The sequence below is a fragment of the Apiospora phragmitis genome (genome assembly GCF_038363925.1).
Source record: "Apiospora phragmitis strain CBS 135458 chromosome Unknown utg000006l:1.0-5683423.0:1.0-5690449.0, whole genome shotgun sequence".
In the NCBI taxonomy this organism is placed as follows: domain Eukaryota; kingdom Fungi; phylum Ascomycota; class Sordariomycetes; order Amphisphaeriales; family Apiosporaceae; genus Apiospora; species Apiospora phragmitis.
In genome coordinates this window covers 2956314-2981772 of record NW_027117404.1, presented here as the reverse complement: position 1 = coordinate 2981772, position 25459 = coordinate 2956314, and the positions used below count along the sequence as shown (strand labels likewise).

The following is a 25459-nucleotide window of genomic DNA, read 5'->3' as shown; positions in this document are numbered from 1 at the left end:
CAGGCAAGTGAGACTTCGACTTCGGACCCCACGCGTCAAGTTTAATGGAATATTCAATCCGGAGCGCGTCGCAAAGGTACAGCTTGGACTTCATACGTCAATATCATATCGCATGATCCTCCCCAGTCTGCAGACCACTCACTTTCTACAGTAAAGCTCCCCTTTTGTACATACATACGTTCTATTCGGTTTAGATTCCACTGTACTTCGTTATGATATCTTGAATTTATGGGACTGTCTTGATACTTAGCCCCCACCAATCCTTACCACGAATACTTGTCGCATACCATGTGCGCCCACGACCGGCCGTAGACGAACCGAGGAGGATGCAGACAGAATTGAAGCGCAATATAACCACCGAAAACTCATTCGGCGACAGCGAGATGGATGACTTCGCGTTCGATCTACCGGATGTTGGCGCCGCTGAGCCAGACGCGATGGACATCGATGGGGATAGAGACATCTCGGGTGATGTGAACGCCGGTCTACAAAGATCGCCGGCGGCCGGTGACATTATCAATCCGGGCAGCTCACCAAAAGACGAGAACATGATCCAAGACTCCGAGCATGACGAATCCGTAGCGGATGTGCTACCCAGCAGCGAGGAAGCCGAGAAGAAACTTGCCAGCGATAATGCACAAGACTCTGAGGATGTAGAGGAACTAGAAGAGTTGCAAGAGTCCGCCAGCCAAGCTCAGGAAGTAACACAGTCGAGACTGTTTCCAATCGAGGTCGTCCTCTACCCGCCAAAAGATCCCGACTCGTACGAGATCCTTCCCCCCAGCTGGACAGTCGAGAAGGTGACAAGGGAGGTTGAGCAGGACGGTGAAGTTTGGTACGAAGTTGAGTTTGACGATGGTCGCGTCGATATGGTAAGTGAGCTTCTTGTACAAATTACCTTATCAAGTTGGGGTGATTGCGCGCTTGCATTGAGGTAGACTGCATATCTACCAGCTCAGTAATGCGTTCTACCTCCCAAATCCCATCTCCCCTAAAGTGCATTGGGCACCTGCCCTCAAGTTATCATAATCGATGACCCCAGGGTTCACTCTTTCTCTCTCTTCCTCTACACCACACCACACACCACACATCCACTCAACTTCCCACCTGATATTCCTCCTCTTCCGATTCCTCGCATCCGTTTTGTCAGCTTCTCTTTAACGCTGCAAAAGTTACTGGGTCACGGATTTGGGTACCCGGTACTTCATCGATTATCATTGCCGATTGTCTCCTTACACTGGTCCCCATCCCCATTCACTGAACTGAACAGCATACCAACTACAAAAACAAGATGGTATGTCATTTGCAAGTGCAGGACTTGTGATCCGATCAATTGTTTTTGGGTTCTTGTGAGCTTATGCACACGAGCCATTTATTTCCCAACCAAGTTTTCACTTGCTGCCCTCTTCACCCCAAGTTTTTACCCAAGTCCTCCAGCTTTGCTTTACATACCTTGCATACACATTTCTCTTCGCAACCTGGATTGTAAGTCACTGACATAGCTGAATGGCAGGTGGCTTACGACGATCTCTATGAGCTGGAGCATGGAAGTCACTCTCTAAACAAATTCCAGCACAACCAAAGACGTGCTTCAGAACAGAGCGACATGGCGCGTCGTGGCGCACTGGAGCGCTCTTTCCTTGAGGGGGAATATTCGGACTCGCAGTATTCTGGTTCGGACCAACCAAGAAAGAAACGGCTTCGAACCAAAGCTCCTGTTCGTCGCAGTCAAAGACAGACAACCTTGTCTAGACAGGCATCGGTAGACCACCGACCTGGCAGTGGACGCGGTGGATTTTCAGATGAGGACGACGATGGTGCCGACTCTGATGAAGAACCTTCGATATTCAGGACTCGTGGTACCCGGGCAGCAGCAGCAACTACGAGCAAGAGAGTAACGCGGGCGTCCAATGGCGTCAAGTCCAAGATAACCAATGCCTATGCTCAAGCAAATTCCTCAGAAGATGAGCTGGCGAATGACTCGGATGGTGACACCACACTCCGTCCGGTGGTGTCGGACCTTGCACCTGCTAAACGATCCTCGGCTCGCAAAAAGAAGAGGGTGGCTAGGTGCAGCCAGCCACAGCGCCGCAACGACAGAGATTCGTCAATCGAGTTCGAGACCAACACCCGGAGATCCGGAAGGTCCACCGCAAAGGCCGCGCTCGACTATGGCGTGCCCGACGTGGATGACGATTACGTTATCTACGAGGATAAGATCGATACAGCCCCAAAGCATGTTTCTGTCAAAGAAATCTTCAAGCCTTTGGTCTCAGAGTCAGATTTTGCGAAAATGCATTCTCAGGAATGTAGCGTTTGTCAGGGCAAAGCAAACTCTGGCAAAGGTTCTCTTGTCTACTGTCAAGGCTGTTCTTACTCGTTCCATAAGATCTGTCTCGGCGTTCGGTCTCAGCGAGATCACAGAGTCACAAAGATTGGCCACGATGACTTTGTGTTGCAGTGCCGCATCTGCATCGGAATCTACCGCAGGAAAGATGGGAATGCTCCAGACCATGCCATGTGCCAAACATGCAAGCTCGATAACCCTTCATGTTCCGAATTCTCGACCAAGAAAACGCCAAAGCAAAGAGGAAAAGCTCCGCGAAGAGAACGAAGGCGAGGATCCCATCACACCTGTCGATCCCAACTTGCTCAACAATGCAGAGTCACTTCTATTCCGCTGCTCCTCCTGCAAGCGTGGCATTCACTTTGACCACCTGCCTCCTCTCACAAAGGATGGTGAGATCGCCAGTGACATCCGTGCCGATAGACTCGAGGAGTATGCCATGGTGGACTGGAAATGCAAAGACTGTGTCGACTCGGATAACAAGATTCACGCCTTAGTTGCATGGCGACCAGTCGATGAGAGTACTTACATCAAGAGCCAAACGTATTTTGATCTCACCGAGGACGCCAAAGAATACTTGGTCAAATGGGATGGGCGTTCTCACTTCCACGATACCTGGATGCCTGGTACCTGGGTCTTTGGTGTTGCTGCAAGTGCAATGCGCTCTGCTTTTGCCAAGCGGGAAACCAGCCTTTTGCCCAAAATGACCACCAAGGATGCCGTCGAGGAAGAGTGGCTGCTCGCTGACGTCTTGCTCCGTGTGAACTACCATAAGAGACTGAACAACTCGAACAAGGCCAAGGACTTGACCCGTTTATCAGACATCAAAGATGTACAGGTGAAGTTCCAAGGGCTCAGCTACACAGAGGCTGTTTGGGATACCCCTCCGCCAAAAAACTCAAATGCACCTTGGGAAGCTTTTTGTGCTGCTTACGAGGAATATCTCGAGGGGGTATATTTCCGAACAATACCAGAACACAAGATGAGGAGCGTATCCAACAGTATCGTTCCCTGGACTTCGCCAAAGAGTGTGAACTCAAAGGAATTCAGCCTCCCGGTCTGAAGCGCGGCAAGTTGATGGAGTACCAAATGGAAGGCGTCAACTGGTTGCTGTTCAATTTCCACCAAAAACACAACGTGATCTTGGCCGACGAGATGGGTCTTGGAAAAACTGTCCAGGTGGTGGCCTTCATCAGCTCTTTGGTAGAGGACAAGCCAAACTGCTGGCCTTTCCTCGTTGTTGTTCCAAACTCAACATGCCCTAATTGGCGCCGTGAACTGAAGCAGTGGGCTCCTGGCTTACGGGTTGTTACATATCACGGTGGGAAAGAAGCGCAACAGCTTGCCTATAACCATGAACTCTTCCCGGAGGGTGCCAAGGGCGGCATGAAAGCTCATGTTGTCATCATGTCTTATGAAGCAGCCGTTGAGGCCCGGGCAACCTTCCGCTCGGTGAACTGGGCTGGTCTTATCGTTGATGAGGGCCAAAGGCTCAAGAACGATGAGAGTCAACTTTATCTCGCTCTACAGAGTATGAAGATACCTTTCAGACTTCTGCTTACTGGAACACCTCTTCAGAACAATAAGCGAGAGCTGTTTAATCTTCTGCAATTCATTGATCCTGCTCGCAATGCGGAGGAGCTCGATGCAAAGTATGCAGAGTTGACCAAGGACAACATACCTGAATTGCACCAAATGATTCGGCCATACTTTCTTCGACGAACCAAGGTACAAGTCCTGAAATTCCTCCCGTCTATGGCTCAAGTTATCTTGCCCGTCACCATGTCCGTCCTTCAAGAGAAGCTATCCAGGTCGATCATGTCAAGGAACCCACAACTCATCAAAGCAATCATTTCAAGAAGCAAAGTCAAAGCTGGAGAACGGAAAAGCCTCAATAACATCTTAATGGAGCTGCGTCGCTGCTTGTGCCACCCGTTCATCTTCAGCGACGACGTTGAGGACCGTACTGTTACAGATCCAGCCAGGATCCAAGCCAACATGGTTGAAGCCTCTGGCAAACTACTCCTTCTCAATGTCATGCTTCCCAAGCTGAAGGAGCGCGGCCATCGGGTCCTGATCTTCAGTCAATTTCTCATGAGCTTAACTATCATTGAAGACTTCATGACAGGCCTTGGGCTTGCGCACGCACGCATTGATGGAAGTATATCTGCTCTTGACAAGCAGAAGCGTATCGATGCCTTTAACGCGCCCGATTCGCCATTGTTTGCTATGCTTCTTTCTACACGAGCTGGTGGCGTTGGTATCAATCTGGCGACTGCTGACACGGTCATCATTTATGATCCAGATTTCAACCCTCACCAGGACATCCAAGCATTGTCTCGTGCTCATCGCATCGGACAGAAGAACAAGGTTCTCTGCTTCCAGCTGATGACAAAGAACACAGTAGAGGAGAAGATCATGCAAATCGGCCGGAAGAAGATGGCGCTTGATCATGCACTCATCGAATCGATGGACGCTGGCGACGATGCTGGCGATGATCTCGAGTCTATTCTCAAGCATGGTGCTCAGGCATTGTTCGCTGATGAAGCGCAGGACAAGATCGTCTACGATAGTGCCTCGGTTGATAAACTGCTTGACCGAACACAAGTTGAGACCACTAATGCAGGTTCTGATGAAAGTGCTGAATCACAATTCTCCTTTGCCCGCGTCTGGGCTAATGACAAAGGCGACCTCGATGCTAACACGGAAGAGGATGCCGCTGATGACGATGACACGCCAGCTGCTGGAAGTATTTGGGAAAACATCCTCAAACAACGTGAGGCAGAGGCCGAAGCAGAACTTGCTGCCACACAACAAACTTACGGTCGTGGAGCTCGGCGTCGGGTTAACAAGGTTTACAATACCAATATCGTGAGTGACTTCATTGAAGGCGTTAATGACGATCTTTTAATGGAACAACAGCCACAGGGGAACGACAGCGGGTCTGAAATGGAGGTGGATGATGAGCTGTACATCGATGGCAAGATTGAGGAGAGTGACGATGACGACGAACACATTGATGGCACAGACGAAAACACAATTCAGACAAAGGGCCACAAAGGTACGAAGCGCTCTGCCGCTGTCCCAACTACTACTACAGAAAGTCCATCAAAGAAGGCGAAGACAGATGTTAACACTCCACAAAGCACCAATGATACAAACAACACAGGTACCACTGCCACAACTACCCTTCCCTCTATCGCCCCCACGCGCGGCAATACCGGCCGAAAGCCTGCCCAGCCCACACGTCGCAGACGCCCAGCCCAAAAGAAGGGGCCGGCCGCGAAAAAACCCACTGCCGGCGGACAAGGTGAACCAGAGCAAGCCCCTACCGAATCGCCCGTCGCCTCTCCAAAACCCTCAGCAGCAGAGACCGAAACAAATGAGTCTTCAGCTACGGCAACAGCCAATGATGCCTCAGCAACAAGCAATGATGCCACAACAGTGGCAGAAGATGGCCATGACAGGCCACCCTCACCCAACCCTAACGTCGAACCTACCACCGACGTACAGTCCCAAGGTAGCAGTAACGTTACCCAGTTTTCCGGTGCCACCACCGGAGAGTGTTCGACGAGCCATGCAAGCGCAGGCTCGGGAGAACATGCCGAGACTTCATCGGCCTTCAGAAAAGGGTGCACCTCGCACTCAAGCACCTCCTGCCGTGCTAAGTTCTAATGCACTACCACCCCCACAACGAGCTCAGGATGTGTCTACTAGTAACGGACAGTTTTCCACTGGTTACAGTCAGTCTCCCGGAATTCCGGCTTGTGTTATCTGCGAGAAGCATCACAAGTCCGGCAAGCTTGAATGCGTTGACATTAACCAAGAAATGGGGTTGCGAATTGCACTTGATGAGCTCCGGAGATCTAAAGCAGATCCCACAGCCGTGCAGGCAATGAAAAACCAACTATCCATGAAGCTCAAAGAGTTGAATGCACGAAATAACAAGGAAGATAAATGGGTTTGACGACGGTCCACCAGACAGGGCTTGTCCTCATGAATGTATGGATATGGATTGCTGGCGAAGAAATGGTATTTTGCCCCAATGGCACCTTTGCATCGCTCTCTTGGGACAGCATGGTCCGTTGCTCTTTGGCACAACAGTCATGATCAGGCAACAGAGGGCCGAGGGAGAAACAGAGACGATTGGCATATAGAGAAATCAAGCAATGATTTGTGACACTCCTGTTTGTGGTCTTGTTTCTTTGGCAATTATCTATCGTGACGGTGAGCTAAGTGTGGTCCACGTCTCCATGCATGATAATATTCCATGGCAATCAAGGGGCAACGAACAACATGGTTGACAAAGATAGGTCGGTCGTGTAAGTAATGCAGGTATATACTGGGCCGACGGGCGTTTGTCACGTGGGAAACAAGACAAGCCCTCTGCAGGTAGCCGTTGGTGATGTATCTAACCTTATTTGAAATTCTTCAGCAAACGGTCTTGATGCCAACCCGTCCTTTCTGTCCTTTGGCTGCCAGCTCGATTGCCTGGTCAAGACGGGCTTGGATTGATTCGCTTAAAGGATAGCCAGCCCATCACCGGCTTTGCTTGGTCTCGTTACATACTGACTATGTTGCTTCCCCCCTTCGTCCCATCTTCTTCTTGTCGCTGTCACTGCCTCTGCCTCTGTCTCTGCCTCTGCCACAAGTTGAAGTCTTTTGGTGACGTGACAACCGGGAGCCCTGGGGACTGGGCATTTGGAGATTACACTGCACACCAAACCACCACACCGAATAGATAAACGCGGGTCCCTCTTCGCCCGTTTGCCCTGCCTTCTAGTCCCTTCTGTTGAAGCATTCGCCTGGCCCTGGGGGTCTTTATGCCTTTGATCCCGGCCTTCCTCTTCCCCCTTGACTTCACAATGGATCCCTCTCTCCTGCCAACAACGGGTCCAACCATCCACTCTCCCTCGGAGGCTTCTTATTCCTCTGGGCCTTCTCGCGCTACGACCCGGTCCACTTCTCCCGACACATCCTCGCACCGTTCGTCTCCTCTTCTGGATCTTCATCATCTTGTTACCACGTCTAGTATAGTTCCCGAGACCAACAACGCCCTCGTTGACCAGCAGCCATCCAAGATGGACAAGACCTCGGTCCCGTCTGCTGACGGGCTGAACATGCGTAGACCCAGCAGCAAGTCCAACATCGAGCGAACTGGTGGTCCCGCAAACTACCAGCAGCCCCAAGGTATTCGGCCTGGTGCTCCCGTGGGCCCAGGCAATCTCGCTTCCCGAAGCCTCACTTCAATCAACTGGCGCGCTCAGGCCATGGCCGATCAGGGCATGTACTACAACCTCGACCCTACCAATCCCCAGAATCAGCAGCAACAGCATCACTTTGGTCGCCCTGTTCCAGTCTATCAGCAGCAGCAGCAGCTACTGACCAGCATTCCTTCCTTATATTCTCCAAGTGACAGCATGGCCTTCCCAGAAGCCCTGCTTGACAACTGCTATGCATACTGCTACGACCGAGGTAATGGGAAATATACGCGCTTGATCCCAGCGGACATGATTCCGACGCTTTGCGATGTGCCAGCGCTCCAGCAGGATTGTTTGGGTATGATTGTGTTACCGGCACCGCGAGCCCTGCCTGCAAACGGACGATCGAGCAACGTCGAGCCGGTCATGCTCAAGGTAATTAAATATAACAAACCCGGTTGCGCCTTCCTCCCCTCGCCAGCCTGACTATTGGTCGTGTCACATATCATTCACTACCAACGATACTGATGTTATGATGAACACAAAACAGACACCTCCGCCTACCCCCGACAATATCCAGGTAAGCCTTTTCTTGATACCCCAGTAACTTTCACAAAGCAGGCATTGTGTGGCTGTCACTAGGCTCCTGGTCTCCCACGCAAGATCTCGCATTCATCCTTGCTCCCTATCAGCACTTCCGTGTACATACTGTTGTTGAACTCGTCACAATATCCCAGGCAGGAGAGTTTACCGAACTCCACAAGCTAACAAGTCAGCGCCAGGCTCATATTGACACGATCACGGGTGAAGGTCCCCGGACTCCTATCCGCTCTCATGGCGGCAATAACTCCACCTCGACCGGCGGCCCTACTGCCGCGGCCCCAGCTCCGAACATAGACCACCACCAGCAATCCCTACCGCTCCGGGCTCTCACCAACATCCAGGGGCCGCGACAGCCCTTGGGAAGTGGCGGCGGCGGTGCCCTGGGTGATCTGAACAGCTCCATGCACGCCCCTGCCAACCAGCACCACCACGCTGGTCACGGTCACAGCGGTCACCAAGCCGGAGGAGGGGGAAGAGTCGGCCACAGTCATCATCATCATCAGCCTCAGCCTCAGTCTCAGTCTCAGTCTCAGCAGCACCAGTTTCCCCAGCGGCGCCCCAAGATCTACTGTGACAAGTGGGTCCATGAAGGTGTCTGCGCTTTCACCCAGCAGGGATGCAAGTACAAGCACGAGATGCCGTTTGATAAGGTGACGCAGCATACGCTGGGCCTGTTCCACGGTCTGCCCGCGTGGTGGAAGAAGCATCAGGCCGAACTGGCTCGGCAGCGGGACCCTTCGGATGGCGAACAAGATGGTCCCAGCTCCGGCCCTGGTCCTGGCTCTACTGGCGAAAGAGTTAGTATTGGTATTGAGAGTACACGAGGTAACGACGGCGGCGGCTTTGGAGGACGCGGGGCCGGTAGCGATGGTGGTGGTGGTGCAGCTATGGGAGGCGGCCATGTCGGCAACAATGGACCAGGTGCTAGAGGTAACCTTGCTTGGCGTCGTTCAAACTTCGGCAGCAGTGAGGATGCCTCTCATGGATATGGCGATCATCCTATGGGCAGCATATCCGGACAGGGGTGGCATCGGAAGCAACCCGCTGAACATGGCCCAGCATCATAAGCGTGGAAACCCAATGGCACCGGACAGCCCCGTAGGTAAGTTGTGCCTATGACACTCGCTTCTTTTCCCCCGAAAACTTGATGAGAACCGCTTATTGACTAATGAACAGCCACAGCTTGGAGCAGGTCCCCTTTGGGCCCATCGCTCCTCCGACCCCGGCTCCGATGGGTCACGCGATCAACCAGCCATTACGCGGGGTCATCTCTACCGGCAACCCATATGCTTCACTCAGCAACATCGACGGGGGCATGAGCGAAACAAACAAGGGAGAGTAGTAGTATGTTGGCTGCTACGATCTTATCTCTGAGAGCTTGGTTTTTGGGTGAGATACGACACGGCCCTGTTACCAACGACCTTTTCATGATTGCCTACACGAAAGAAGGAGAAGGCAACATTAAATATCTCGAGATACACACCGTGGCACTTCGTGGAAACCCTCTTTTCTTTTCTCCTTCCCTTTTCCTAAGTCGATAAGATCATTGAAGAAGAAAAAGACAGGACAGGCTGGGTTAGGTAGTGTCTCCGCGACGTCTTTCCATTGGAAAGAACTCCTTCGACGTACAGCACCCTCAACAGCATCATCATCATACGGGCGGCGATACCCCTTGGTTCACTTTCTTCATCTCGACCTTCTTCGACTACTTTGCTCACATCGCGAGATCTTCTTTTTTCTTTCTCTCTTGATTTCGTTCATTCTTCTCGTTTCTATGATAGTTGGACAAAGTCTCGAGGCGCGAAACGAGCATTGGCATTGCACTCATTCGCTTTTTCTTTTCATCACTCATTCTTTCAACAAGCCCCGGATATTCGTTCTGAACCCTTCTGAGCAAGTCAGATCCCAAAGGTTTTGAGGAAACGGCGTTGAGGAAAACCAAATATCGAAAGCCATATGATTTGGTATTGGATGCACCTGCATTCATTCGATGAGATGACAAAAGAGGGGATGGAAGTTCGGAAAGGGCGAGAATTTCAATGTATTATAGAGAAGACAGACAGACACCACCAACCAGGAAATCATCCTTGGTTTATGCGATGGAAATGAGGATCACGAGTTATGAATTTGGCAACCAAGACTTCTTACACCTCACCTCTCTTGTGATTACTGACTGGATTTTATGCGTATGCCTTCCTAGTTCTCCGTGTCAGCTAGCATGCGACTCCTCCTCCTTGGACCACGACCCGCCATCATGGGACCAATCCCAGCATCTTACTTTACAGGGGCCCTTGTTGTTGGATGCGTCACATCTCAGCCTCATTCTGCGCCATGCATAGGTTAGATGTTGTACTACCACACCTTCTCTACGTAAGTGCGTACATGTCATATTCAAGGGGCACCAGCCAACTATGTGGCCAGCATACCGAAGAGCCGTAAAAGTTGGCAGCTTTCGAAGTTGCGGGTTCGGGATTCCTCAACCTTAACATGTTTTCTCTCTCTACTGGCTTTTATCCTACAGTGCTTCTTCACCGGAGGAACAGTTTGTATCCAAGACTCCGTCCATATACGTTGGCGTACCAGTTGCGGCAAGGTAAATAATATTGGATTATTACTTGGCGGTTTAGAGCCAACGAAAACAAAATGGTTATGTCCGATTGGTCACTCTGAGAAGGTAGTGCCGGAGCAATCAACAAATGACCTATCCCTTCTTTCAAGGATCGTTTTCGCATTGATTGCCCCAGCATACGATTCTCTGTTGATTAATATTCCGTCATGTGTCAAGATGTCGCAAGGAGGCCCTTCTGACATTGTTGCCTTATACGGGAGTGTCTGAGGACTGCGAAGGCCATCCCTACCGAAAGACTTCCTCTTAATAGTCAGTTTGGCCTGAATCAAACTTGGAGAAGACTTTTGTGTGTACCGACTCTGGCAGGCAGGCATTTGTTTCCTGCTTTTTGCCGTTTCAAAAGCATTCACCTATTATCATTCCTTCTCGGAACGGACGGGCAATGCCCAGCTTCACAGGCCGCGTGGCCGAGGCGACCGACACCTCCGTCACCACGCCCACGGGCCTCCCGCTGACGGCGCGTGCGCCCGTCGGCGACGCCTGCAACGACCAGTGGTGGTTCCGGGCGGCCCCGGGCGGCCCGGACACCGCCAACGACCAGGAGTTGCTGGTCAGCACGCAGCGGCTGGCCGGCTGGAGCCGGTACAACAAGGCCGCCGCGTACGCGCCGGGCATCTGCTATGAGGGCCACGAGTTCAAGGCCGTGACCAAGGTGTGGACGAGCAATGCCGACGTGCCGTGGGGCGGAGCGCCGACGAGCTGGGTATGGAAAGGGATATGCTGTCGGAGGTTAGTTTAATCTCTATATGTGAGATAAGGAGGAGAGGAGAAGATCGTGTGTGACTAACAATCTAACCATTCTAACCACAAAAGCGAGTTCGACTACGCCACCATAAGCCTCTCAACCCGCAGCACCTCGACAGACCTGTGCACCCAGACCCTGACCCTGACGACGCCGACAGGCTTCCCCCTCCTGCTGTCGGACGGCGCAACCGCCACGGCCGGCCTGACGACGATCCGCACGAGCACGGCGCTCGAGGCGCGCCACCAGCCCTTCACCATGTGGTGGAACGACGACGACCTGGCGCAGTTCAGCTCGCCCGACGACGCGGCCCAGTTGCGCGTCGTCATGGAAGAGGCGGCCATGAGTTTCCGTCTTACTGGTCTTACCGGCGGAGGAGGAAGAACAGCACCGAAGACGACGTCAAGCGCGGTTCTTGCCGATCCGACCGGGCCGGCGACGACGACGACGGTGGGAGGAGAGGCACAGAAGACGTCGAGCGGGCTTTCCAGCGGAGCACTAGCGGGTATCGTCATCGGCGCGGTCCTGGCCCTGATCCTGGCAGTGCTCGTTGGCTTGATGCTGGGTCGGCGGCGGCGTCGCCGCAACAACAATGCTGAGCAGCATCCTGACCAACCTGAGCTCACAGCATCAACAGAGACAAAGGGGCACGGATGGGGCGATAAACAAGGAAGTAGTAGAGGATCCAACCGGACGAGTTGGATAGGTCGCATATTGGGAAAGAGGAGATCGCAAGCGTCACCACCGTATCATTATCCAGCCGGCCACCCCAACGAGGGAATCTCGGCCCCCGAAGTTGTCACAGAGGATCATCGTCACTCTCAAATAAGAAGCGAACTTGCGGGCCTTCCCAGGAGTGAGCTGTACGGTGATAATTCTCCAGGGTCCCCTCGTGCGCACGAGCGGCCATCTGAACTCCCTTGAGACAAAAAGAAAAGTATGTATGGAAAAGGGTAGCCAGCCTAACGCGCCCCAAGTTCGAGTATGAGAGTCGGCAGATAATATTAATCAACAAAAATGCTGCAATCACTTTTAATCTGACCACATAGAGATACAAGCATCGTAATAACCAGATCATTTGTTCATATGGTAGATATGTTCGTTTTTGGCTCGCATGCCACTCTATGAAGACGATAAATCCATCATAAAGAATAGATATACATCATGACGTATGAAAAGTAGTAGGGGGAGTGTCAGATATGAAGATATACCCCTTGCCCAGGGCGCCATATTTTATCCAGTCTTCCATCGTCTACTTTCCAATAAGAAATGCCACCATCCATCCATGTATGAGATGATTGCATGGCTGGCCTGCTGGGTTCACAACCCACAAACCAACCCCCCGAGGCCCTATAAGACCGCTCGCTATAATAATAGACAAAAAGAAACACCTAAAGTCCGAGGTGAAATCCATCAGTAGCGGAGAGACCAACTTACTCCTCAAGTAAGCTGGGGGAAATCCGGTGCAAACGCTCGCTAACGCCAGAAACGCCATGCCACGATACAACAACAAGCAAGTAAGCATCATCTCTCGTTGTCCTATCCTCGTAATCCACCAGCATCCAACAAATGCGCATAAATATATCAGGCGTCCTTGTTGTTGGCCAAGTCCTCGTAGACTTCAAACTCCATAGCGCCGTCCTGCCAAGCGCGTTGAGTACTGGGATACTCGCTCGGCACGCTGCTGTGTTGGCTGGCAACCTCGGCATCGTCGTTGGTCACCCCCTGGCCAACCCCGCGGTCAGTCACCAGTTCTACAATGCCTCCATCTTCATTTCCCCCTTCGACGCTCCTCTCGCTCTGCTCGGTTATTTGAGACACGGTCATTTGAGAGTCGATATCACTCATGGCGTCCTCATCCTCGTAGATATCTACATTGTGTTCGGTCTTGAGGACGGGCTCCTTGTTCTCAGATCCTCGTCCTCAATACCAGGCCACGGTTCGTCTTCGGGCAACCGGGAACTGCTGCGCTTCTTGTACAGCACCCTGCCAAGTCTCGTCGTCTGTGTCAAACCGCCGGCGGGGATGGCCTAGATCAAGCATTGGGGCGTCGTCCTCGTAGTCGACTCATCGTCGTCATCTCCGCTGCCACCAGCATATGAGTCCGTTCCACTACCTCTATTATCTTCATCCACCTCATCCATCACACCTTGATTAGGTCGGTTGTCCACATAAGGAGCATTGCTGTAAGGTGTCGCATAGAAAAACGGGGTCGTGGCTCGGCCTGATGTGGCACCAGGGGCGCCGAAGCCTGCAGGCCCAGGACTCGGGCTAGCTGTGCTGTAGCGTGGCGTGCGCCTGAATCTAGCAGACAAGGGAACTGATGGGGAGCGCGTGCCGCGCTGCCGCTTCTGCTGCGCAAAAGCCATTGAATGTGTGGCATTTACACTGGCCCGCGCAATTTGAGGTGAGGAGCGTCGGTCATAAGGGTAAGGATAAGGCTGGGCATTTCCCAAGCTGACAGAAGCCATGCGACGCCGAGCTTGCTGTGGTGACATGATACCAGGGAGGGGGGCGGGTGGCATCGAGGTTGTGCGCACGTACAGTGGACGCAACGAGGACCCCGACTTCTGCTCTCTTAGTGCAACGAAGGGAGACGGCGCACGACTACGACGTCCTGTAGTTAACGAAGGAGATCGGCCGTTGTGGCTGGTGAAGAAGTGATGGGGGCTTGGGCTGATACTTGTCAACCTAAGTCTGGGCTGCGCAGCTTGGCGTAAGCTGAGAGAAGAGAAACTGTTTTGAGTCGATGGAGACTCATCAAGCTTGTCATTGAATGCCCAGCAGTCCTCTAGAGCGTCAGCCTCAGGTACGTCTTGCTGACTGCTTTGAGAGTCCGGATAGATCCGACTTAGTTCCCTGAGCCTCTGCCAGCTCCAGCCGTTCTCATACGCATCTTGATCTTGGAGATAAGCTTCGGGCTGGGTGATGTAGAGACGATGAACACCTGTGGCCTTCATGACCACGCTGGATTTGAGAATCGAACATCCCAGATAGCAGGTGTAATCATCTCGGACGGCGACAGGAACCGTAGCCGCGAGTCCTTGTGAACCTTCCGCAGGGGCACCCATGGTTGTTGTAGCCCGAGGAACTTGGCTACCCGAGGTGTGTACGTTGGAACCGTGATAAAAGTTGGATTGGATCCGCGAGACGGTCCGGAACGAACTCCCAAAGGCAGTCGATATCGCTTGCTGCACGCTATGTGCATCGGGACCACGCACCGCAACCTTCTTCACGAGACCGCGACTTTGGAGACGTTTATCAATCATGCGATCCGGAGGACAGGCGCGTGGCAACAGCCACTCAAATTCCGTATCCGGGTTAGCCCACTCGTTGAAAGCTGGGGACTGAGGCTCGTGGACGGAAACGCTGTTTGGCATTTGCGTCCATTGGTCAACATCGACGTGGCTGGCCCCTGAGAGACGTTGGCTCATAAATTCTCCTGGTTCCGTCCAAACGCCTTTTAGAGGAAAAGGAAGGAAAACCACCTCGAGTTCCCACGGATTGCCGTACGTGGGATCAGAAGACAGATGGCCGAGTTCCGCTTTTAGAGCCTGAAGCTCATTGTAAAGATGGCTGCGATCGCTTGTGTTGGTAGCGACAGAGACGACACTGGCTGTTGAATCATCCGCAGTATGTCGATATCGGCTGGTAGCGACGCTACTGCTGTCTTGCAACTGCTTCTCCAGCTCTCCAACACGAACCTCTAGCTCGGTGACCCGTAAATCCGCATGATCATGTTTCTCGTGGCACTCATCATGGCCATTTTCCGTGAATGATTCGTTTTCCAATCTGTCCAGGCGCTGGCCATGCCCTTGTACGGTGCTAGATAGCTCTGGAACTCCCCGTGGCTTGGTCCTGTAGGTTGCAATTGGGTATTCCTTTCCTCCATGCGGCGGATAGACCTAGGGGTGTTGGTCACTGTAGGCAAGTCATCATTGGACGCAACAACACTGGGCTCGACTGCATTATCTTCCGGACCGGGAGTATCTTGAACGGCCTCCAATGGAGTTTCGCGAAGCCTGGAACGAGCACCTTTCAGTGTATGGAGTCCTTTACCACCAAAAGGTTGGTGATATCTCATGCGAACTGATGAGGTCGTGGAACTGGGCTGAGATGGCAACAAACACTGGCTCGGAATGGGCGGCATATGGGCCGCCTGGTCTCCAGGCTGGGACTGGATGAGATTTGTCCAACTCAGTGTGTCGGGCATCGATGGCTCATTATTAGGAGTGGCTGCTTGAGTCGGAGAGTCTTGTCCCGTTTCCTTGGAATTTGCGTCATATGATCCATTATTGAAAGTCTGATAATCCATTGGATGGCCAGAAGACGGTGGCATGTGGAAAGACAGGTCCGGTATCACAGGGGTCAATGGCTCACGGCTGGCCCTGGGACGCTCATTCTCTTTGCTCGACAGCAGACGGTATTGTAGCCATAATAGGAGGTCCTTGCGAATAGGAACCCCGAACATCGTCGTGAAAGCAAGCATGATGGGAACACATGCACCAGAAAGTATGGTCAACTCCGGCGCCCATAGCCAGGCCATTGGGGTATCCAGGGAATGCCGCCGGGCTTCCGACGGCATGTGGGTTGAGCGCGCTGCGGCTCCAGAAACGGCGACAACCACACTTGGGACCATTCGCACCATGGGTCAGGTCCACCAAATTACACTGCCCACCCGGCAGCGCGGGCGCTGGGGCGGGCGAAGTCCTTGGTACTGGGCCTCGGCCTCCATCGGTATATATGTTGAAGAAAGAGTTACTCGGAAGAGTGAAGTCGGTCGTGGGTCCTGCCATTGAGCCGGGACGCGCTCAGCGGAGTCGTGTGCATCGGTAGCGATCGACAACAGTGTGTAGGTAACGGAAGCGCGAGAGGCGGTCGGCGGGAATTGGTATCATTCATACACGCCCGGGTAGCGTGCGACGGGGACTTCGAAGAAGACCAAAGCGACTCCAACCAGACTCAGCTGGGTCGCGCGACCAGAGGGATCTAGTACATGGCACTGGGACTGGGAAGTTAGTATACATCAAAGAAGTTGCCCACGTATATAAGGGTGGTCGCGATGTTTGCTATCACGAGGAAAACATCAGAACTAACTGTAATAGATAGGTCATACCAATAGCATCAGATAAGGCGGGGAATTCGGCGATTTAAATAAAGTAATATACAGAAGGCAACAGCTAATGTTATGCGTTACAAAATCAGGCAAAGCGAAGGAACAAGTTGCGACAGCGAACGATGAAGTTGCGAAAGTGAGGCGCCTAAGATAGCAATTGGCTACAGGAAAGTTGTTGGTGGGGTTTGGAGGTTGCAGGTCGGGGGGATAGAATCGCTTTAGCTGTGACGGTGACGGTACGGGCGATTTTGTGTGGAGAAAGTATTGGAGAGGGAAAGAGTCGAGCTCGGGATGGGGGATCTGAAACAGATACAGCTTAGTCGCCCTTGGACAGCACTATTTTTTTGTTATGACTCTTCTCTTAATCGAGGTGTGGTAGGCCTAGTCCTGTACGACCGCCCAATTACAGTGGCAGGTAGTCCTGGAGAGGAACAGGATGGAATTATTGTTGGAGAAATCAGGCTTTCACAGGCATCTATGCCGCTATGTGATGCGCAGAGGGAACGTGAACATGGGGGTTGATGGAGGGGGAGAGTCATTCTCCTCCTCGCCTGCCGTCCACTTTACGCGTCAGAGCATAAGCGAATCATATGCGTCCTACCTAGACGCGCTGGGTGAAGCGGCAGCGCCCTCATTGGATGATAGACCCTGAGATAGACTCGGCGAGCCCCCGGTTCGTGTCCGAGCAAACATGGCAAGGCGGGATCAGGTTAGCATGTCTAACCTTACTTTTAGTTGCAGGTCGGCTGTGTTGGAAGTGTGCTCCGACGTTATCTCACTGCACCGACTTTGGCTGCAACTATCTAGAAACCGTTCACAGATAGATATCTACATACTTGGTCGATTCATGGTTCTCAGTCCACCCGAAACATGGACGCCTCATTCTATTAAATCTGGCCCTTACGGAAGGCGACCAAGAGAGCTACTGGCTACGGAGGGTTTCTACATGTCCCTATCTACATTGACCAAAGATTTACTATTTCTGGGCTGTTACAGATGCGGTAATTATTGTACCACCATTAGAGCTTGTCTTGCCCCAGAGTATCTCGATCATGCCACATTGCCCTGAAACGAACGGCTTATAGTTGATGCCAGTGCTAATGAGTATGCTATTATGTAACAGCGCCTATCCTTATGTACACCGAGGCTAATATTCCTGTGCCCAACGTAGCTCATGTCTGATGTCTGATGTCTGAATATGGTGGGTATATGGTACAAATTGCTTATATGCTGTCATGGTATCGTACAATACATGCGCCTCTTCAAATCTCGCCCCAACTGCCCATTGGGCCTGCCGCTGCAATCAAGGACCCAGTGCCTACAGAACCCGCGCCGATGTCCCAGTAGTGCCGCGACGAACAGCTACTCTTGCGGACTGATCTGCGGGTGCTCTGGCTGGCGCAACTCGAGGCGTGCCTGTAATGCACCGGGCTGGTAGGTGTAGTGGCTCTAAACGCACGTCGCTCGGTGGGGCGGGACCTGGATACCAGCGGATGGTGTTGGCGCACCCTCGCGGCTTTGGCTGCCGCATCTGCCGTATTGGAAGTGACAAGGTGCGAGTTCCCGGACACGCCCCCTGAGCTGCTGGGGCGGGACAGAAATCGTGACCGTAGGTACCGGAACACCAGCCTTATATCCAGATCTTGTTCCCACTCCTCTTTGGTGAATGTCGTGCTGGCGGCGTTGTCGCCTTGAATATGGGAGGCTCCGTGACTCGTGCTGGCCGCAGCTTGGGCCTGGGGAATGCTTATTGGCTGCGGCTGCTGTGCCAAGGTGGGCTTGAACTCGGGTAATACAGCAGATGCATCGCGAGCTATGGACACCCGTGAAGCATCGTTTGCCGTCTCGGGTATTGGTGACAACCCAGCGTACGGAATTGGCATGTGCTGTACCCGTGTAAATGTTGAAAATGCCCCTGGATGCTCAGATAATTGGTGGACAAGCGATCCTAGCTCTCGGGCTATGCGCTCGAGTAACCGAATTTGCCAGGCGGACTCGGCCAGGTTACTCGATGAAATGTCACCGGTATCGTCCCGTAATATACTCGACATCCTCGGCGTAGAGGATAGATCGTCTTCGTCGGGTAAAGAGTCGCCAAACAACAATGACAATACCTTGTCGTCGATGCCCAAGAGATCCCGTATGACCTTTCGCGTAATGCGACTCCACACGCCCTCGGACTCATTTGCAAAAATACTCGCGTGCTGATCATGCCAGGCCTCACTGTGGTCCAGTCCGTCCATCGCGTTGGCTTCTGGCGCCACTGGCTCTTCCGTACTCAGACCCGCTTCTTGGACATGGAGAGCACTAACCGCTGAGCGTCGGCGCCGGGTTTCCTTTTGGATTTCTTCGAGCAGGAAACGGCTATGTTCCAGTCTCCACGATTCTATGCGTTGCATTTTATCAACATCGCATTCCTCGCCCATCAACTCAGCCTGTGCCAGCTCCTGGCTTTCCCGGCGCCTCTTTATTCTGCGTGGGTTGTACTGCTCAAAGGCATACAGCCTATCTTGCATATCCTGTCCTATCCCCTCGTGGTCCAGACGAAACGAGCCTAAGCCATCGTGGGCAGGCAGTACGGGTATCGACTGGGCAACACCATCGGCATGATGATGGGCGATGTTGGGCACCGTCCGAAATTCTGGAAGGTGACTGTCTAGGCTGTCCAGTTCTGCGTCTTCGTCCTCCTCATCGTCTATGTCCAAATCATCGATGAGACTTGCGGATTGGTGCTGATCGGTACTGTTCTGCGATCGCACAACCGAGTGGATACTGCCCAGGTCGCTAAGTTGCGAGCGCCCGGGTGTTGAAATGGTCTGGTGTGTCGTGGTCAGATAGGACGTGGTAGTCCCGGCATCGGTTTCGGGCGCGAACAGAACCCATGTTTGTGAGTCTTCAACAGATTGGGGAACTCCTTGAGAAGCCTGCTGCGTATCGTCCTCGTCTACAGAGCGGTAAGGCCGTGGTATAGGCTGGTGGGTTGGTTGGTGGAACGCCATGACTGCAGCGGGCTTGAGGTACTGTGTGCGATATGTCCCACTGGTCCGAGGCCCAGCGGTCGCTCGCTAAGTACCAAAGGTTCGGGTGAGATAAAAAGGCGTGGCCTTGATCAGAGTAAGCTGAACAAAGATTCGTCGGCGCTGGGCTATATGCACACAAAGAAGCGAGACGAGAGGTGAGAAGTCAAGTTGACAGAGCAAATGATACGGAACAGAGACACGAGTTCTGGTGGTTGTGGTTGGAGGGGTCACGCTAATGAGGAGAGCTTATTAAGGCTGGGACAGCTACAAGCCAGAATATAAACAAAACACGTCGTGCAGGTTGGGTTTGGGCGAGTTATCCTGCAGGTAAGACAGCTGAATGCCTCATACTGTACTGCGATGCAACCTGTCTGGGTGGAATAGATAACGAGTACGGCGCGGCCTGCATATCTCGAACGAATCGCATAGAGTTGCTACCTTCTGTACATACATCAAGTACCAACAGACCGGTCTAGTGGACTTAGGCTGGTCTGCGGGGGCCGTTATTCCTGTTAGAACGAACGGGCAGAGGCAGCGCAAAAAACTAGGCAGGCCAACCAGGGATCCAATGACGGCACGGAGTCAGCTGGGCCTGAGCTGGGTCCTTGTCTCGTGCGAGTGATCTTCACCTCCTTTAGTGAAGTGGCGGTCGGCTTGTACCACGATACCCGTAACCCTGCACCAAAGTGTTTGACGTAGCAGCCAACTAACCGTAGGGGTCCCCTCAGATACATTAACCTACGTTTGTTGAACATCGGCCTTTCATATTCTTTCCATGTCCTACCACCACCATACGAGGCATACTGGTCAAGTCTGCGTTCATGCTAGTAGTAGGTTAGATAAAGTACATATCGGTATGTGAGTTGTCAAGAAACTAGAACGCTTCGCTGTCCAATGGTGTCATTCTGCTAGGAGATTCCGATAACGTACACCCGGCCAGCCGGCATGGCCAAGCCCCAACCTCTCCGCCCAACAACTGCTGTTATTCGAGCATGTTATGCTGGATAGCTAGCTATGTAGCTGGAGAGCACGTAATAGAGCCTGGTCTAAATGCTATGTAGAACGGTAAACCGCGCCACCCATCGTAAAATATGTCCAGATATCGTACGTAGTGGGCATGTAGACTGCAGAATCCAAATAGACGACGCGGACAGCTGTGTTCTATTTTCGACATGTATTAGCGAACACAACAACGCTGGGGGCACTCATGTAGCACAACTGTCAAGCCATCAATCACGGTCTGGCGCATTCGCTTGCGGCGCCTCGAAAGCTTGTTGAATCCTCTCAATGGTTCATCACTAGGTACTTTTAACGATCACTGCCTGACATCCGTGCGACTTCAGCCGATCTCAGGGCTGGAACTGGGACGAACATAGTAGTAGCAAAACAGCAATAACCTTGGAAGGATTACCCTGGCCTCACTGCGCGAACGACGTAGTAGATAGGTGTGCATTTCCCCCTAATAGATGCTATCTTCACCGTTACCATCCTGGCATCGAGCGCAGGACTGGGGGAAACAGCAGAGAACCAACTGTTACAAGCCTTGTACGTGATTCGCCAATCGATATCATGATGGCTGTATATTTTCCCTGCACCTAGGCTCGAATGCCACCATATGACTCCAATGTTCGGTGCGAAAGCCGCTTTTGCATAAATATATGTATACCTGTATGTCCTATGCATCATCGCAAACCTACATCTTAGTACGTTTGGACTAGCATATACTACGTATATGTCACGTTACTAATACATAACTAGCATCCCGAAAGTGTATTAAGGCGTATCGGCGGCAAACCAGTCGATGACCATGCTATTTGGATAAGAACGAGAATAATAGGTGGCTGTTAAGGGAGGTTGGCTGGCCACCTTAAGAAACGGTTGGACAAGAGTATATCCGCTCATGGCTTTATCGAAGCCAAACGCTAGCAAATGTCTGCTTTGCCGCACTCACATTTAGAAAACTTCGGCTTGCCCATCGGAGCAGACAATGCCCGCTACGATCTGTCATAGACAACAGTTCAACAGATTCACATACCCGTGGACCGACCCCCACTATGTAGCTCTGCCAACGAGGGTTAGGTCTGGTTCTCCAAGAAACTATTGAATGGGGAAATCCATGGCGATTGAGGCATCGTAACTGTCTATGTACACTCAGGATGACGTACTTGAGGACTCGAAATGCTCAGGGCACTCTGGTGTCGAGCACAAGTGGCACCCCGATTGCAATCCCAGTTACCAGGATCACACCCATTCAACCAGTAGCCACCATGTCACGTTGTGAAGCAGCATCCGAAGAAGGGCCAGAGTATCAAGTGTTTTGTTTATGTGTGTGCAAATGCAAAGATCCTCGATTGACTGTCGTTACACAGTGCTATTCAGTAGCCGAATTAAACGCCAATCCATTTCCCATTGCTTCTCATGATAACTGAATCCACTCTTAAGCGCTGAAGGCCTCGGGGAATCGCTTCATGTTCTGAGCCAGAGAGCCCTTGTTGGAGAGGAACTGGACGTAGGCACCGTCAACCTTGACGCGGCCAGCAGCCTTCTTCTCCAGGTACTCCTCGCGGCGGAGGGAGAGTGAAGCCCCGGTTCTTGGAGACAATGATCTTCTGGCGACCAGGGAACTTGTACTGGGAGCGGCGGAGAGCCTCGAGAGCGATGGCACGGTCTGGGAGTTTATATCAGTATCGAATACTTGGAACATCTAAGGGAGGAAATGCTTACTGGAGTCACGAGTGCGGCAGCTGAAGAGAATCTGGCCGATGTTGACACGGGCAACGGTGCCGTTGGGCTTACCCCAGGCACCACGCATACCAGTCTGCAGTCTATCGGCACCAGCGCAAGACAACATCTTGTTGATACGGACGACGTGGTAGGGGTGGGCACGGACACGGAGATGGAAACCTTCCTTTCCGGCGTACTTGACGAGGTATTTGTTGGCGCAAATACGGGCGGCCTCGAGGGCCTCGGAACTCAGCTGCTCATACTCGTTGGAGACGAGGTGGATGCAGAGAGGGAAGTCGTCAACGTTGGCGCGCTTGCGGCCAAGATCGAAGATTCGGATCTTGGGGTCGGGGACACCACGGTTGAACCGGGACTTGGGATACGGCTAGAATATGTCAGATTAGCGTATAGAATTCCCATGAAATGAATGCACCCATCATAATCGCTCTGCAGAATTGCAAAAGGCCGGAAAGAGGACACCGTCGAGTTGTGCGCAGGCCGAGGTAAGAAGCAGTTGTTCCAATCTTCAACCTGGCCCGACCCTCGAATGCGTCGCGGCTGCTGGCCTGCAAAATCCCACAAACACCACACAATTCCAACATGTCCTTCGTCTTCGCGCAGAGTGTTCTCGCAAAGCAATTTTGTAGGCTTACCTTGTTCTTGCAGTATCGGTAGCAACGGGCGGGACGACGAGCCATCTTGACGGTGTTTCGCGATGTATCGTTATCTGGGGTTTTGGTGGTGGGCGTTGAAGTTGATTGTAGTCGTCGGAAAAGTGAAGTCTACCCACCAGAAAATTGATAGATGCGTGCACTGGCTGCGCAGGGCGAATTCCTTGATTTGAAATGAAATGACAAACTCCGAAGTGGCGGGCAAGCAGCTCTGATTGGCTGCACCACAGTGAGACTTAGTGGAGACTTAGGGCTGCTCTTACCCTTTGCCCGAATTTTGGTACCCACGCCCCGACCCTAAGTGGACTTTTTTCCGACCTGGTTTTATCACGACTCGATTTTCACGACTCGGATTGCCCAGTCCAGCTTGATCTTCAGCAACGACAAGAATTATTCACCACACACCAAGTCAGTCAAGTCACCAACTGTCGCAATGGCCATCAAGAAGAACAAGAAGGACTCGAACTCCTTGAGCTCGCAGTTGGCGCTGGTCATCAAGTCCGGAAAGGGTAAGAGAACCACGCCGCACACAAAACTCGTTATGATGAATTTGCATAACTGACTTCCACCTTCCAGTCACTCTTGGCTACAAGAGCACCCTGAAGACTCTCCGCACCGGCAAGGCCAAGCTGGTCATCATCGCCGGCAACACCCCCCCTCTCCGCAAGTCGGAACTCGAGTGTATGCGATCCCCAAAGAAGCCGTGATGGCAGCGTCGGGAAGAAAACATGCTAATGAAGCTGGATAGACTACTCTATGTTGTCCAAGGTCCCCGTGCACCACTTTGCTGGCTCCAACGTAAGTACAATACACTTCTTCGGGTATAGTCGTGGGTGATAGCCTATGCTACTTCTCCCAGTCTTCCATGCTATGCGGGCTACACAAGCCTCGCTGCATGAACCCAGCGAAAAAGTCTCTTGTAGACTTTGGAGGGTAAATAGTCGGCTAACAAACCATTCTTCGAACAGATTGAGCTTGGTACTGCCTGCGGAAAGCTTTTCCGCTGCTCGACCATGGCTATTCTGGATGCCGGTGACTCCGATATTCTGGCCGACCAGCAGTCTTAGATTTGACGACAATGTGTATATTCATCGGCGTTAGGGTTACGGTCTGGGTTAAAAGTCATGCCCTCATGCCAACCGGTCAAAGGGGCCAAAATTATATGCTTGCAGTTTTGCAAGGCTTTACGATCTCCTACGTCTAGGATGCATCTCGAGTAGTTAGTCACAATCTGATACCGAGCGTCGAACTGGACAATGCTCCTGTTGTCAGCAAATGATACAAAGTGATAACCAAATGAAGTTTTATGCTGTACTCCTTAATGTGCCTGGGTTTATGCTAATATCTAGTCTGTGGTGATAGGAATTCGGCTTTTGACCCTCAGGAACAATTTCGTGCACGCCGTAGACCTCGGCAACTTTTCTGGTGCGGAGGAGTTTATCTCCTTTTGCCAACTGCAGCCAGTAATATGGAGAAGGTAGGATACTTCGGTATATGCTGGAACTTGGGTGACAAAGGGTCCCAGGTCCCACGCGGCGCAGACTCTCGCCGTCCGAATACCTGATTAATACAGTCGGACGATCCATTTACGGGCTGTAGTTAGCAATCAAGGTAGGAAAGATATTCGATGTATATTCAAAAGCAATACGTGAAACATAAATGTTCCGACGCCAGCTCCCTCATCGCCGCCAGCTATCCGTTACTGGCTGCTCGCAGTGATCCGAGCGGAACCTAAACTCAAGGTCATGTACATGTATGTAAACGCTCCTTTTTGGTCATATCCCACTATTACTACGGATACCGCCACTGAGCAACGATCATTGAACAATTCCAGACTCCGATGCCCCCATCTATTACATACAGGAGACAGCCTACATACATGAACAGTTGGGGCATGTCTGCCGGGGGCAGATTCCATCTGAGTTGGAGACTCTTGGGTGAGCTTGCCAGTGAACTCGCAAGTAGGGTAGCTCAGGAGACAGGATATGTGGGGTCATGAATTCACGTGATGGGGCGCTAGGCAAGTACAGGGTGAGGCATGAACATGGAGATTGCTGCTCAGGGTGTAATATAACATTGCTATAGTGTCTGTGTGATGATTCCACTTGGGTTCCAGAATAGGAGGGACACGCCAGGATAGGGCACGGGGAGAAACGATTCCCATCTTCGGGTTATCCAGGAATTAAGAGGTCAAGGATGTTTCAACGACTCCTCCAGCAGCCAAGGGACAGTAAATTGCCGGTCTGGACTTGTGGATCAAAACTACCACACGATCCCAACACGATCCAGTCTGATCCAGGGTCCTGGAAAGTCGGTGATAGGTACGCAAGCAGGAGGAAAACAATGTTTGTTGTGTATGCCAGCGCAGCACAATGACTCGACGAACTATGTAACAATATCGCGTCC

At 52.2% G+C, this 25459-nt stretch overlaps 7 protein-coding genes across 7 annotated transcripts; 4 read left to right on the top strand and 3 right to left on the bottom strand.

Annotated features, from left to right (window-relative positions):
* Positions 1-383: 383 nt before the first annotated feature.
* On the top strand, positions 384-6022 carry PG994_006182 (uncharacterized protein; the record flags this gene model as incomplete). Its single annotated transcript, XM_066857591.1, has 5 exons — positions 384-872; positions 1514-1665; positions 1753-2277; positions 2573-3190; positions 3322-6022. The coding sequence occupies 5 exons, from the start codon at positions 384-386 to the stop codon at positions 6020-6022; spliced, it is 4485 nt and encodes a 1494-aa protein (XP_066716860.1).
* A 1190-nt stretch (positions 6023-7212) lies between these two features.
* Positions 7213-9218, top strand: PG994_006181 (chromatin remodeling complex subunit; the record flags this gene model as incomplete). Its single annotated transcript, XM_066857590.1, has 2 exons — positions 7213-7983; positions 8331-9218. The coding sequence occupies 2 exons, from the start codon at positions 7213-7215 to the stop codon at positions 9216-9218; spliced, it is 1659 nt and encodes a 552-aa protein (XP_066716859.1).
* Positions 9219-11162: 1944 nt separating this feature from the next.
* Positions 11163-12446, top strand: PG994_006180 (uncharacterized protein; the record flags this gene model as incomplete). The annotated part of the gene is made up of 2 exons (XM_066857589.1): positions 11163-11509; positions 11594-12446. The coding sequence occupies 2 exons, from the start codon at positions 11163-11165 to the stop codon at positions 12444-12446; spliced, it is 1200 nt and encodes a 399-aa protein (XP_066716858.1).
* A 660-nt stretch (positions 12447-13106) lies between these two features.
* Positions 13107-16011, bottom strand: PG994_006179 (uncharacterized protein; the record flags this gene model as incomplete). Its single annotated transcript, XM_066857588.1, has 3 exons — positions 13107-13438; positions 13639-15380; positions 15428-16011. 3 exons carry the CDS (start codon positions 16009-16011, stop codon positions 13107-13109), a joined length of 2658 nt encoding a protein of 885 aa, XP_066716857.1.
* A 1889-nt stretch (positions 16012-17900) lies between these two features.
* PG994_006178 (uncharacterized protein) lies at positions 17901-19637 on the bottom strand (the record flags this gene model as incomplete). The annotated part of the gene is made up of 1 exon (XM_066857587.1): positions 17901-19637. The coding sequence occupies one exon, from the start codon at positions 19635-19637 to the stop codon at positions 17901-17903; it is 1737 nt and encodes a 578-aa protein (XP_066716856.1).
* A 2540-nt stretch (positions 19638-22177) lies between these two features.
* PG994_006177 (60S ribosomal protein uL16) lies at positions 22178-23080 on the bottom strand (the record flags this gene model as incomplete). The annotated part of the gene is made up of 3 exons (XM_066857586.1): positions 22178-22326; positions 22383-22767; positions 23036-23080. The coding sequence occupies 3 exons, from the start codon at positions 23078-23080 to the stop codon at positions 22178-22180; spliced, it is 579 nt and encodes a 192-aa protein (XP_066716855.1).
* A 406-nt stretch (positions 23081-23486) lies between these two features.
* Positions 23487-24120, top strand: PG994_006176 (60S ribosomal protein eL30; the record flags this gene model as incomplete). The annotated part of the gene is made up of 4 exons (XM_066857585.1): positions 23487-23562; positions 23630-23734; positions 23802-23851; positions 24022-24120. 4 exons carry the CDS (start codon positions 23487-23489, stop codon positions 24118-24120), a joined length of 330 nt encoding a protein of 109 aa, XP_066716854.1.
* Between the last annotated feature and the right edge of the window lie 1339 nt (positions 24121-25459).